This window comes from Pteropus medius, unplaced genomic scaffold (assembly GCF_902729225.1).
Source record: "Pteropus medius unplaced genomic scaffold, Ma_sr-lr_union100, whole genome shotgun sequence".
Taxonomy (NCBI): Eukaryota; Metazoa; Chordata; class Mammalia; order Chiroptera; family Pteropodidae; genus Pteropus; species Pteropus medius.
The window spans coordinates 26714676-26729417 of NW_024354875.1; the positions used below are offsets into that span (position 1 = coordinate 26714676).

The 14742-nt window shown below is 35.3% G+C and overlaps 1 protein-coding gene across 3 annotated transcripts in view; it reads right to left on the reverse strand.

Annotated features, from left to right (window-relative positions):
* GRB14 (growth factor receptor bound protein 14) overlaps positions 1–14742 on the reverse strand; it is a 112321-nt gene that overhangs the window by 7923 nt on the left and 89656 nt on the right. For all 3 annotated transcript variants that reach the window (XM_039855291.1, XM_039855292.1, XM_039855293.1), the window contains 4 exons: positions 12313–12450; positions 7455–7565; positions 7166–7261; positions 1202–1282 (listed from right to left, as the gene is read on the reverse strand). In XM_039855291.1, coding sequence (XP_039711225.1) covers positions 1202–1282; positions 7166–7261; positions 7455–7565; positions 12313–12450 — 426 coding nt within the window. The remainder of the gene's footprint in view (positions 1–1201; positions 1283–7165; positions 7262–7454; positions 7566–12312; positions 12451–14742) is intronic.

Below are 14742 nucleotides of genomic sequence, written 5' to 3' on the forward strand. Positions count from 1 at the left end.
TAATATGGATTGAAAAGATAAGGATAAGCTGACAAATTATACAAATACTCACCTGAAAGTTAACTGCTTTCATAAAAATTCATTACACTGCTGTTTCTTATTTTAGGGCTTAAAAGCAATATGATACAAAGATGAAAAGTTACTCTTCCATAACTAATAGTTAAAGCAACATAACTACAGAATTGGAGTTCTTTTTCCATATTAGTCTATCAGGCTTCATAATCAACATTATTTCATGCCTCATTCTTACAACTGAGCGTTTTACCTGCTACATTACATGTAGGGAAATGCACCTTATTTGGTCACAGACATGAGGAGCGGATTTCTAACCTAAGTGGAAATGCAGCACGTTAGCTGATTTGTAACACAGGCACATACATCTGAATTCCTAATATACTCAATATTAAAAAGCACAAGCAAAAATAGCAGAACATAAACTTTAAGTTAAGAAATAAATGTCTTGTGTTAATGCATGGAAAATTAAAATCAAGTACTAAAGAAGGGAAAAGATGTGTGTATCTGTGTGTCTGCAAATAAATACCCAAGTTGCATTCAGTTTAAATGTGAAAAGTGGTGCAAGACTTAATGTAATGCACGACCTATATTTTTGTTGGCAGTTTTTGAGTTTCCTGGAGAGCAGTTTGCTTTTCAAGGACCTGGAACTTTAAAAATTTTATCGTTAGAAAGCCAATGCAAAAGAGCTCACATGTGTATAATGCAGCTTTTAAAATTCAAAACCATTGTCATCTTTATACTCGGCTATGACAATCCCAGAATTAATATTAAATTAAATAAATAAGCCCACAATCAAAATCAATAATTAAGAAAACATCTACAATCCCACAGAAACTATTCTATAAATTATCTTAAGATCTAATCCTCAATGTAATGAGACAGAATGATTCATGTAATTCTTTCAAATATTTAAAAAAAAAAATTAACATATAGAAATCTATTTTAATTGAATATTTCATGTATACTCTACTGCTGTGCTTTTTATCACATAGGCTGCAATCATATAAAATCCAAGAATAAGTAATTCAATATAACATTATGGTAGGATGGTGCCAAAGAGAAACTTTACTTGGCCAAAAGGAAAGAATGTAACTACATTATAATGCATATTTAGAATGTAATGTACTTGCAAATTAATATAATATAAATATAAAATAAAATATAGGTTCAAAACTTTGTTCCTTACCATGGGTGATATACTCTGAGAACTGCAGCCACTTCTACCTTGATAAGGATGCATGTAATTCTGGTACAGCTGCATGCCATACTGCAGAATAAAAAAAAAAAAAAAAAAAAACACATTCTCACCACTTTTACTACACGATTTGTGAAAATCGACACTTTTGTTAATTACACATTATCAGCATAAGAAATGAAAATTGTAAACGTTCCTTAAAACAAATAAGCAAAGCACCAAAATTTTGAAAAGTAAACTTTTAGCGCATTAGAATGATACATTTGAAAAGACAATGTTTTTTACTTGGACTCACACTTAAGGTCTAGCTCACCAGTATAAAAATCTGGAACTGACACTTATACTCATTATTTTGAGCACCAATAGCACCAAAACTAAGTGGAGTGATATACCGCCTAGTGGTATAAAAGCTCACTTGGGAAGGGTGGCAAGCTTTATGGTACAAAGAATATGTAAACCCTATATACATCCTAAGCAAAACCAGGTAAAATTCACCATAACTCTTAATGACTGATAGATGAATTACATTGTCTTTGTCAGTAAATCCATAAGCTTGGCCCTGTGTTAAAGATTCTTGGCATTGTATTATCCTCTGGTAAAATACTCTTACGGCAGTGTTTACTATTTGGCTTTAAAATCAGTGATCTCATAATGATGGGGAATTAGGCTGATTTCAGACAAAGGGTCACAAAATATAAGGTAAATGACAGTAGATAAGAAATGTAGAGACTTTACTTTCAGAAGGTAGCATCTTAATAAGACTTGGGCTGCTAGGCTACAATTGGAAAATGGGTGTAGATTATAATACTGGAATATTAGTTTGAGAAACATTAAGAATGCCAACTGCCACGACCAAATTTATCTTGGAGGAGTCCCAATGTGAAACTAGAAGATGACCCCCTTAGACTGAAGTCATTTCATTTAAAAAAAAAAAAAAGAAAGAAAGAAAGAAAGGAAAGAGAAAGAAAAAGGAAAGGAAAAGGGAAAGGAAAAGGAAAAGAAGAAACCAACGGGACACACAGGCTTTTCTGTCCATCTCCCCTCCCCCCCTTTTTTTGACTATAGTCCACAATTCTCTACATTTCATAGAGTCATAACCATAGAATCCAATCATACTCTCAGGGTAAATACCATTTAAATATTCCAACAGAGCTGTTTCCTCTACTAAAGACTATTTCCTTGAAAGCAATTCCAGCAAAGTGGATATATTTGGTAATTAGGCAGAAAATCAGAGGTGGTTAAGGAGAGTCACTATTTTCAAGATTTTGCTTTTAACATAAATACAAACTCACACTCATTTAAAATTCTCTATATTGACTTCTTTATCCAATTATTTCCCAACTTCTAAAAATTATTTTTAACCTAAGGTTTGACATTAATGAGACCTAATAAAATTTATTTTAAATCAACTCTAAGCCTGCAACAATTTTGGAAAGAAGACAATGGGGCTAAACTCCTAGTCGAGTTCAATTTGGAGACTATACAAGAACCTCCAACCAATACTTTCACAAGGAACATGCTGCTTGTCCACCTTTTATTTATCTGCAATGAAAAGCCTGCTACCAACTAATAAGACTGTTTTCTTCAAAGATGTATTGTCCCTGGTACCTGTGGTGTTAGGTAGTTGCTTCTGTACTGTTAGAGGCATTTAACTCTGGCTGAGGGGTAGGGCATGGGTCACTTTAACATTTCCCTGCCCCTATGGAGGGGCAGATAAGAGACCAAAACATGTTAGAGTGTAGCTAGCAGAGTTTTAATTGAAGGAAAGGGAAGGAGACAATGTAACTAGGGCAGTGTACATGGGTAAAGCCCTGAGTCTCAGATTTTCTATGATTCTATATGTAACTGGAATTTCTCCAACAGATTTTCTATGATTCTATATGTAACTGGTATCTCCATCTGATATTAAATGAAGAGTTTTTATATGTATGTGAAAATGAAAGGGAAATAAACATAAAACAAGAAACCAAATTTTGGGGGAAGGCTGTCTCTAATTAGTATATAATGAAAACAAGAGGGACACTTCTGGTCTAGCCAACACTACATAAAGACTAGTTTCTCCTTGCCCACTAAGTAGAGCAGGTTCTCGAATAATATCATTTTGTTATAACATTGATGAGAAAGAAAAAATTGATTCCTGGCTGGGCCCACTGTCTGCATAGAGTTCACACGTTCTCCCCATGTCTGCGTGGTTTTTCTCAAGGTACTCTTGCCTTCTCCCACATCCCAAAGCTGTGCACATGAGGCGATGGGCGTGTCCACATTGTCCCAGTCCGAGTGACTGTGGGTGTATGAATGCGTCTTGCGATGGAAGGGTGTCCTGTCCAGAGGGGTGCCGACCTTATGCCCTGAACTTCTGGGATAGGCTCCGGCCACCCTCAAGCCCAAACTAAAATAAGTGGGTTGGGAAAGAATTCTTTTACTCGTTTTTATTAATCTTTCTTAAATGTATGTACAATTTACACTTATTTCGATGTTTAGTATTAGAAGTATTTTGGGTCTTCATTTAGAAGTTTGGTGATTTTTTTGTGACCAGAAATATGCCGTAGGAACTTAACTCTTGTTTTTATCTGTTACCCTAAGGTAAAATGAGTTTTGTTATACCTCGTTTCACTTAAACTTGCAGTTTCCAAGAACCTATCAACAACGTTAAGTGAGGATTTACTGCGCAATGATAAACTCTGGAACTAACATCACAGACAACCAAAAAAGACAATCAAGAGATACCTCTAACACCAGGAGAGCCCAGCTGGACCAGCCAGGGAGATCAAACAAGTGTCCCACTGACAACGAGGTGCCAGGGGAAACCAATGCAGTTCCCTATTAGAGTGCCTCAAATGTGTCTATGCTGGCAAGCCCAGGTTTCCTGTATCTGGATATTTTAAATTGTCAAACAGATCATATCACTTTCCTGTTTGAAACCCTTTGGTGGTTTCTCAGGATAAAGATCCTCACTGATGCTTGTCTCTCTCTCCAATTTCATCTGGAAAAGCCCTGTCATAATTGAAACAAACAGGGAATGCCAATATAGTAGCAGAATAATGGCCCCCATAGACATCTACACCTAAATCTCCAGAACCTATGACCATGTTAAACTATGTGGTAAAGGGAAATTAGGTTGCAGACGGAATTAAAGGTGTTAACTGGGTGACCTTGAAATTAGGCGGTTATTATCCTAGATTATCCAGGTAGATCCAGTGTAATCACAAGAGTCCTTATAAGTGGAAGGAGGAGCCTGAAGAGACAGAATCAGAAATATGGCAGTGTGAAAAGGACTCAGCAGACATTGCTGGTTTTGAGGGCAGAGGAAGAGACCATGAACCAAAGAATCTGGGCAGCCTCTAAAGGCTAGAAAGGGCAAAAAATGAATTCTTCCCCAAAACCCTCCAGAAGAGAATGCAGCCCTGCTGTCACCTTGTTTTTAGTCCAATTAAGATCCATTTCAAACTTCTGAATGGCAGAGGTGTAAGATAATAAATTTGTATTGTTTTAAGCCACTATTTTGGTGGTGATGTGTTACAGCAGCTACAAAACTAATACAACAGAACATCTTTAAACAGGGCATTTATGAATTGAAAGTGGCTTTGAGAAGAGTCAGATGAGAGAAAAAAGTGAGGAGATGATCTTTCAGAAACTAAGCTTGGTTTATGGAAGGATCAAAGAAAGCTTTTAGTTGACTTCATCAATTCTTAGACACACATTTCTTTTCAGATTTCAACATCTATAAATTTGTCTTATAATCTATGGCACCTAATATTCACAGTGGAACAGGTGGCTTGTCATTGCTTAAAACCGGTGAGATCAAGAAATCATTAGCATCAAACCGTGCAAAAGGGATGTTAATGTCTAGAAAAACAATCCCACAGACATATCAAGGCACTGTCTGTGAAGTTCAGCCTCTCCCAAGTTTTTGATGGTACAGAGCAGGATGCCCTGTGGAAAATATGGGTATCCTTGGGGTGGTTCCACAGTGTAGTGGTTAGCATGTCTGCATTACATGCAGAAGGTCCTGGGTTTGTGCCCCAGGTGGAGCCACGGACCATATATCCTGGGTGCACCAGACCCCGGGTATACGCCGCGAGTGTGAGAGGAGACGCCCTGCCTTCAGAGATCCAGTTCTTAATGGGAAACTGCAATGTCCACAGGTCAGGGGTGGAGGTGGGGAAGAGGGTAATTAAAGAGGGAAAAAAAGAAAAAGAAAATATGGGTATTCTTGACTCTGAGATGAAATTGATTCAGAAAAGCCAGACTTAGAGTATGAAGAAGTTTTAAAGATATCTCAACTAATTTATTTCACATCTGTATCTTCCTACATATACTTATATATCTCTGTGTATATATAGAAAATTGATAAATGATGAAAATCTAGGTCTATAAGTCTAAATAAATCTAAACTATTTAAATAAAAATAAAAATTATAAGTGATATGAAAGCATATCATAATTTTATTGGCATAATTCTTTCTAGTTACACTAAAAAAAAATAATGGAGTATCCTAGTAAAATCAGTGGTGTGTTGGGGTCACTGAAAGACTGATCACAGGAAGTGGGTGCTTCTGCGTTGGCTGTCTGACTTTGAGGTCAAGTTGGAAGAGGGGAATACTTGGTTGGATGCATCTCCTCTACCAGTCTAGCCTAATTTACAGAGTTCCGATAAAAGGGGAGGAAAAAAACAGAGGCCTCAAGGTATTTTCCCTACTGTATTCACAGTAGTCAAAAGGTAGAAACAACTCAAATATCCATCAACAGATGGATAAACAAATTGTTTATTTAACATACATATACATGCAAGAGAATATTATTCAGCCGTAAAAAGGAATGAAGTACTACTGACTTATGCTAGAATGTGGATGAACCATAAAACATTATGCCAAGTGAAAGAAGCCAGACATAAAAGGTCACCTATTATATGATTTCATTTCAATGAAATATCCGAATAGGTAAATTCAGAGAGAAAATGAAGATTGGTAGATTCCCGGGGCTGAGAGTAACTGCTTCATGGGTACAATTTCCTTTTGAGGTGAAGAAAATGTTTTGCAGCTAGATACAGTTGGTGATTGAACAACATTTTGTTCAATGTTGTTCATGTACTAAATGTTACTGAATTGTTCACATTAAAAGTAGCCAGTTTGCTTAATTTTATGTTATGTGAACTTCACCTCAATTTAAAAACTTAAAAATTAGAACACTCTTCCAAACTGTTATGACAACTGATCTGATTCTGATTATTCTGCCCTTTTTCAAAAGGAAATGGTTGATAATTTTTATAATCATAAATTTAAAGTTGTGTTAAATTTACTAACATCCAAGTTTTGAAAATAAATGTTTTCTATATATTCTGGAAGAAATCAGTGTTGTATCTCTCTTCCCTAATTACCTTTAGAACATTCTTACTCTTTGCAAAATGCTTACCAAGAAATTAAGCTTATGAAAGCTATAATATCTACTTAGCACAAAGGTGGATGCTTTAATAATAGTAAACTTTATATAATAATTTGAGTTATACTTAAACTAGAAAGCAATTTATATAACACATCAATAAGACATAAAACAACTGCACTAAATATATCCAGATGGGCACATTTTAAAATGTTCTTCATATCGGATTGATGGCAATGTTTTTAAGATGTAGACTAAGTTGTCTATAGAAGTTTCGGTTGTACTGACTATATATGTAATATTCTTACCAAAAAAAAAAAAAAGAAAATCAGAACATTTCTAAAAATGAAATAACTTACTCCACACACAAAAGATAAATGTACTAGGTTATTCTACTTGGCTCTGCAAATGTTTATCTTTTAGATAAAATACACACATTGGGTGGTGGTTATTCTTCCTCTTATTCACCCACCCACACAGATTAAGAGTGAGCCCTTGTGTTTTAAAATACAGCTATTTTCAAACCTCGATGGTACTGCCAGTATTTAACAAAAATGCACAACTGCAGTGAGATTACCTTAAGCAATCTAATCGCGGTCACCCAGCACGTCCTACTCTGCTCTTCTTCTGCACAGAGCATTTTCAGGTCTCGGGGCCCTCGCGCTTTGTTAGGCTAGAAGGCCACAGCACATTGTTTATCGTTAATGCATATCTTGAAGGTAACACCTGTTGAAATAAAAGCCACTAAAATTCTCCCATATATGTAAGAGAAAGCTGTCTCTTTTTAAAAGAAATTAAAAGAAACTCAAGCTTACCTAAAAGGCTGAGGCTTGCTTTATTCATCTATCAAAATATTAAGCCTGTACCTTAAAGCAGAATCCATAGTTAGCTGGTGCTCCATGTTTTTTTTTGCCTGCCAGTGACACATAAATATCACTATTGCCAAAATCGCTGAAAAACTGCAAATGCCGTGGTTCCTTAAAAAGAAAATATATGCAAGTGTTGACATAGGTACATATTTTGCACTATCTCTTTTGTATTTCTATTACATTACATAACTTACACCTTGGCAAAAATTATTCCAAATAATGTCACAGAAACAAAAGGGAAGAAAAACTAAGTCACCATTTCTTTAAATAACCAGGACCTTGATACAATATTATTTAAATTGAGAAGTGGCAACTTGTTTATAATTTAACTTCTAATATACAAAAATGTACACCTTCCTATTCTAAACTTATTCTTTAACCACCATTTCAAGGATTCTCAGGAAGAAAAGATAGAATGGCTTTTGAAAATGTTTTCTTTGCCTGGGTTTCAAATAATGGTGGTTCAATAAAGGGAAGAAGGTGGGTTTAAGCTTCCGCAGCAGTTAGAGAAGAAAAAGGAGAAACAGGATGATTCCTGCTTCATTCAGAAACGACCATCCCTCACATCTGTGTACTGCCTAACACACCACGACAAGCAGTGAGATAGGCAGCATGACTATCTTCCTTTACAAAAAGAAGGAAGCCTGTACCAAAGAGTTCAGGGAAATTACCTGGCAGTGGGGTGTGTCTGATTTTCAAGGCAAAGTAGAATCATGAACAGCTATTTCTTCTCTAGGAAATCCATGAGATTTAGAACTGGTCATGGGAAATCACTGGGTCATATTATTCTGCGGTAGGTTAATAACTTGGAGAAATGCTTAATTCCAGGGTTGAATGTATAATGAAAACTGACCAAAATACATTTGTTCTTTAAAACCTTGCTACTAGTAGTGTGGTCCTTGTCCAGCATCACCTGGAAGCTTATTCGAAATGCAAAATCTCAAGGCCCACCCCAAGACCTAGTGAATCAAAATCTGCATTTTACCAAGCTCCCAGGTGTTCACATGCACTGAAATTTGAGAAGCAGTGGGAAGGAAGGAAGGAAGGAAGGAAGGAAGGAAGGAAGGAAGGAAGGAAGGAAGAGGGAGGGAGGGAGGGAGGGAGGGAGGGAGGGAGGGAGGGAAGGAAGATAGATAGATATAAACAACATTCAGAAACTTGAGTAACCCATTCAAATTCAAATCCAGAGAAATTTCAGTCATTTACCAGCAGGCTATTCTCTGATGACTGGTAGAGTGAGAGTTTCTATGTACGTCACTATTTCTGTGTGTGTCAATATTCTTAGGCATTTTGATGTAATGATTAAATATAGTTCTCAACTCCATGAAAGAATAAGACAGAAAACAAAATTTCTAAAAAAGACCCAGGCTAGGGCCCATAGAATAAGGGAGGAAGAAGGAGAAAGATACTCTTTTTGGCATGGCCTTTAAAACTTCATTTCTTGATAGAAAGTGATTTGCTACTAAAAATATCTTATTTCTATCAAGATGGAATAAAACCAACCATGTCCACTAATATTGTAGAAGTCAATGTAACTGAGTCATTTGAATTTCAGGAAAAAGTGGCTCAAGAAACACTGGAAGGCCACAGAGGCATGATGTTTCCTCTCTTGATTGCTCTTAGATTTATTACTGCAGACATATCGAGGCTTATGATACTATAAGTCTATAAGGCTACAAGTTGGTATGTTTAGCAATAGTTATGCAAACATATGTTTATATCAGGGGGTAGCTGGAGAAGAGGGTACTTAGATGTCTCTCTGTAAATGTAAGTCACAGCCAAATCTTCAAGGCTTGCAGCAATGGTTATCTAATTTCCATGCAGCCTACACCTTTAGAAAGTAAAATAAATTGAGACCCTTCTCAGAGGAAAACAAAACTAAACAAAACAAAAAAACAAAAAAAAAAACATTAAAAAAACAGGAAATGGTCTCCTTGTCAGGTAGAAATGTCAATATTAGACATTAGATAACCTACATAATTTGTATAGGTCATAATTCTTGAGGTTACCTAATATCTCAAATTTCTTTTTGAGGGAAAGTTAAAATCATTTTCATGTATAAACTATTTAACATGAGCTCATTAGATACAGGCTAAAAAAAAAAAGAATATTATGTACTGATGTACAGCAAAATAAGACCCTGTTTTGAAAAGATGTAAGGTCTGGACTGAATGGAGATTTGATGCTTAGAATCTTGCCTAGCCAAAGAGATGACCATTGTATAGATAAAAGCATGGATCTAGTAGAAGAAAAAAGAGTTGTGTTGTATAATGGGTGGAGGGAGAAGTAAAATAGAACGGGCAGTTGATTTTAATAAGAAACCTGTTGAAGAAGTAAGAATTTAGGAACTAAAGAGACAATATCATATTCTCCAGTGAAGAATCACTGAAAAAACAGTAAGATAAACATGATTACTGAATTTAGAAATTACTTTTCTCTCATTTCAAAAGCAAAAAGATGATCCAGAACACATTTGCTCAAAAAAACACCTTATATGTAACTTCATATACTAGGAACATTGGGAAAAAATGAAGCTCATTAAAGTGGTCACAAAAAAGCCTAAAACCTTAAGTACAAAAATGAGTAATTCTTCAATATGATATAAAACAATATGATATAAAAATTTGAAAACTACATTAAATGTTCATGAATAATTAGTTAAATGCATCTATATGATAAAATACTAGCCGTCAAATAATATATACTTAAAGTAAAAGATTTCTGTAAGAGGATGGGTTACTAAATGAGTAAAGCCCCATTTCAGAAGCATTCAACCACTTACAAATCAAAAAACAAAAACAAAAAAACATACACATACACATTTGTGCACACATGCATAAACAGCCACGAAGAAAACTATATACAAGGGAAAGGTGGAAACTATGCAAGTTGGGGAAAATATGGAAAAGAGTCAAATATTATTCCTTTGCAGCTTCTGTTAGGTCCTTTAGGACAACCACCCAAATATCTGTCCCCATCATTAACTGTGTTCCAGGCATTTCTATTTAGATGCTTTACTCTCAACCCAATATATGTAGAACTAAGATCATTAGTATCTTACTTCTAAAATAATGATCTTCTAGCAAATCTTCTATTCCTGTTTATTCTAGTAAATCATTTTCTTTTTCCTTCCTTCCTTCCTTCCTTCCTTCCTTCCTTCCTTCCTTCCAAGAACATTTTTAAATGCTTTCCTCTTCTCACATATCAATCAACAAAACCTGGCCCTTTGCCATTTAATCTGACATCCATCACTTTCTTCTCCTTCTACTGCTCATCCCAGGTTAGATCCCATCACCTCCACTCTGCATTACTGAAATTATCATCTAATTATCATCATCTAATTATCATCTATGCTTCTCATCTCCCCCTGCATCTCTCCACTTCCCTCTCCCGCACTCCCTGCCTCGCTTGTTCCCTCCTCACTCTTTTTCTCTCTCCCTCCCTCCACTTGATATTTTTAGCTCATTATTGCCATACTAATCTTATAACTTGATCATTTCACTTTCTTGCTCAAAATTTTTCACTTGCTTCCTTCAGTGAGTTGAATGATAGTCCCCCAAAAGATATATCCATGTCCTTACCCCCGAGAAACTGTGACTATGACATAATTTGGAAAAGGGGTCTTTGCAGATGTAATTAACAATTTCAAGATGAGATCATTTTAGATTATGCAGTTAGGACCTAAACTCAATGACATGTCCATATAAGAGATACACAGAGATTAATGAGAAGGCTATGTGAAAACAGAGGTAGAGACTGGAGTTAGGCAGCCACAAGCAAAGGGGCACATGGAGCCATAACTAGCCAAGACAGCTGATCCTCTTGAAAATTTAAAGGATCAAATAATGAGAATGAGAAATAAATAATGGATGAACATTTCCAGCATAAAAGAAAAATAGGAATTTAAAGTTTGAAGGCATATGTTGAGAAGCAGCAAGTTTTAGCAGGATATTTTGAATCTACTAGAAATATGCCAGGGAAATTACCAAACAACAATGATTATAATAATATTTGAAAAACAACCAGAGAAAAACGACAAATTACCCATAAAGAATCAACAATGCTGTCACTGACAACAGATGCATGAAAATAGAGTTAAAATAACCCCTCTTGAAAATTCTCAAAAGTAGTTTTACTTGAAAGGTATCAATGCATTGCATAAAATGTCAACACTTATAAAACACAGACCATATGGCATAGTCTACATCAACCAGACTACAAAGAAACACAGGATGCATAGTGCTGAGCACTGTGGGAATTACATGCATAAGTGATTATGTACGGGTGTATAGACACCTGCACATGTACTTCTATGTAACTGTATACATAGATATACATACACAAACACGCAAATAAACATATCCAGCCCAGTCACAACATGACTTCTTCTAGGAATTTACAATCTAGCTAAAGAGACAAAACTAACATACACGAAGGAATGGAAGAGCAATTGGACTCGGCTAAGTATTACTAACGGCATCAACATCAATAGATGTTCAGAAGTGAGCAAGATCAGTAGTATGACCTGGGGTAAAAAGAAAAACTGTGAATTATATTAGGCCTCAAAATTTGTACCCTAGCTTAAAAAGAAAGGTGAATTCAGAGTGAAGAGATGAGCAGAGTATGTGGTACTGAAATAAGAACATCTAGATTCCAACAAGGAATGTATTTCGAACTAGTGGGAAATAAAGCTGAATAGTTAGTTTTTCAACAGATTATGGCAAATCTTTGGAGTCCAAAAAAGAAAATTACCAACTCCTGAGATCAATAAAGGTAATAAGTAAAAGAAAGTAAAACTCATTTTAACTTACAACTTATTTATGACTCATAACACATCGTTGATATTTTCCATTACCTTTGATGTCCCTTTAGTAGAAAAATATAAACCAGATCTTCTTAGAAGGAAGTAAATCTTTTTCCAGGACTTCTTTCCCTGTTCTTTTGCATGTAAGAAGCCATGGATTTCAGGATATGTGTTTGAACTCAGAAATATCTGGAAGAAAAATCAGACACTCTCATACTGTTTTTGAATCAATTAGATTATAGCCTTATACTAATCGTGTTAAGATTTCAAATACGAACATGTAAAAGCTAACAGTGTCAATACCACTTATATATACCACTACAAAAATGACAATAGGTATACAACAGAAAATAAATCAGTTTTTTTGGTAACATGAGGCAAATTCCAAATGAAAATACTTTCACAAAATATACATTCTAAGTCATCAGTACTGAGTCAAACACCAAAATTATAAGCTATTTGAACGTCCATCTGAAATGCTGAATTTCATCTACAAAGTCCTGATATTTTTCATCCTTTTCTATGATTTTCCCTGAGAACCCACCAACCTCAGCTTCATATGGTGTAAGACCACAATCCTAAAAATTAATAAGAGATTGAAGCCACGTTCACCCTCCTTGATAAGAGTAAAGCAAACAATCTCTTCTTTGTATACTATGGTTCTCAGTTATGAGTAGGTATGGCAAGTTGTGTTTTCCAGAGAGAATTACAACAAAACCTTCAGCCCCATGTCTTCTTCTGCAAAGCAATCTTGGCCCCGAATGGAAAAGAGGTGGAGTCTGTTTCTCCACCCCACTTGAATCTGGCCAAGGCTGTGGCTGCTTTCACCAATAGAATATGGCAGAAGTGACAGTTAGCCACTTCTAAAATTACAGTCCTTAACTAGCCTGATGGCTTCTACATCTTAACTCTTGGAAGCTAGCTGTCCCATAAGAAATATGAATACCCTGAGATAGCTATGTGATGAGAAGCCCAGTGTAACTAGGAAAGCCTTGGAGGCTGAGACACCACATGGAGAGACAGATAGGCCAAGGAGTACCAGGCACGTGTAATGAAAAGCCAACTTATAAGGGGTTCTTCAGTCCCTTTGTGAGTTGAACAGCCATCTTATAAGGGGTTCTTCAGTCTCTCTGTGAGTCACTGTGTCTCGGAGATGATCCACCCAGCTAAACCCTTCCCAAATTCTTGACTCACAAAATTGCAGGCAAAATATGAGCAAGTACTTAAGTTATTATGGTTCAGAATAGTTTGTTACACAATAATAATTAACTGAGACATGTGTTGGTCAGAAAAACAAGAATGAAAAGAAATAATTTTGAGTAGCTGTGCTAAGCATCCTTAATAAGACAGTGAAAATGCATTAGCATCTCATTAAAAGAAGAAAATATAAATCCCTATGAATAAACAAACGCAAAATGGAAAAACTGAAAGTAAAAGAAATTATTAGCTAAAACAATGCAACATATTTTAAAAGGCTATTCAGGGAAATGCTCATAGCGGATATTTATGGTTTTTTAAGTAAATTACTAAAAACAATTTTAACTTAATGAGCCACCGATATTAATTAATTGACATGCAAAACAGGCAAGAAGGTTTTTTAGTTTGAGTGCTTTCCAAGTTATTAAACCAAACCAATTAAATTTTAAAAAGGGAGTCATAGAGGTCATACTAGAAAAAGAAGAAACATTTTAAAAACTGGAAACATTGCCTCAATGGAAAAAAGAGGTCAGGGGCACATGCAGGACTATCCGATTCCGAAGCTATGGCTTTCTTTCTTTTTATTATAATTTAATATTAAAGTAATATAACTAAAGTAATATAACTATTATAGAAGAATCGAAAAGGAGGCAGAAGAAAAACTCCAACCCAGCACCCTGTCATACTCTAGTGGAGAAGCAATGAGAAGGCCTAGAGCTGGGGTGCTGGGCACGGCTGCTGTTATTTATCCTAATATGCTGATGGGATATCTCTGAAAACCCAGTACCATATAAATAGCTTTTTAAAAATCTCTTGAGATAATCATATTTATTAAAAAATTCTGAAGTACAAAAATGAAATATAACCTACTAAAAAGCCCACAGAAAACAAATCTGTGATACTCAATATATTTACCAATATATTTATATACCAACATATGTAAAGTAATATCTATATTGAAAGTATTTTTAAAAAGAAAATATTAAAAGGTTTCTTCATTAAAGATCAAAGAATATTGAGTTAGTTTGGCGATGCCTAGGACTTAGATCAAACAGCAACCATTATAAAGATACTGCCCAACATTATAAAGATATATAAAGGTAACAACTATAGAGCTTCTGATGTAAAACCTACTAATCTATCAAAAAATAAAGCAAAATAACTAAAATTCTTTTACTGCAATGAAAATGACTTGGAATATGATCACCTAACGCTACTTCCAGTTTGGAAGAAATGAACCCAATAAATGCAAACTAAGGAGATTTTTAATTAAATAACCGGTAC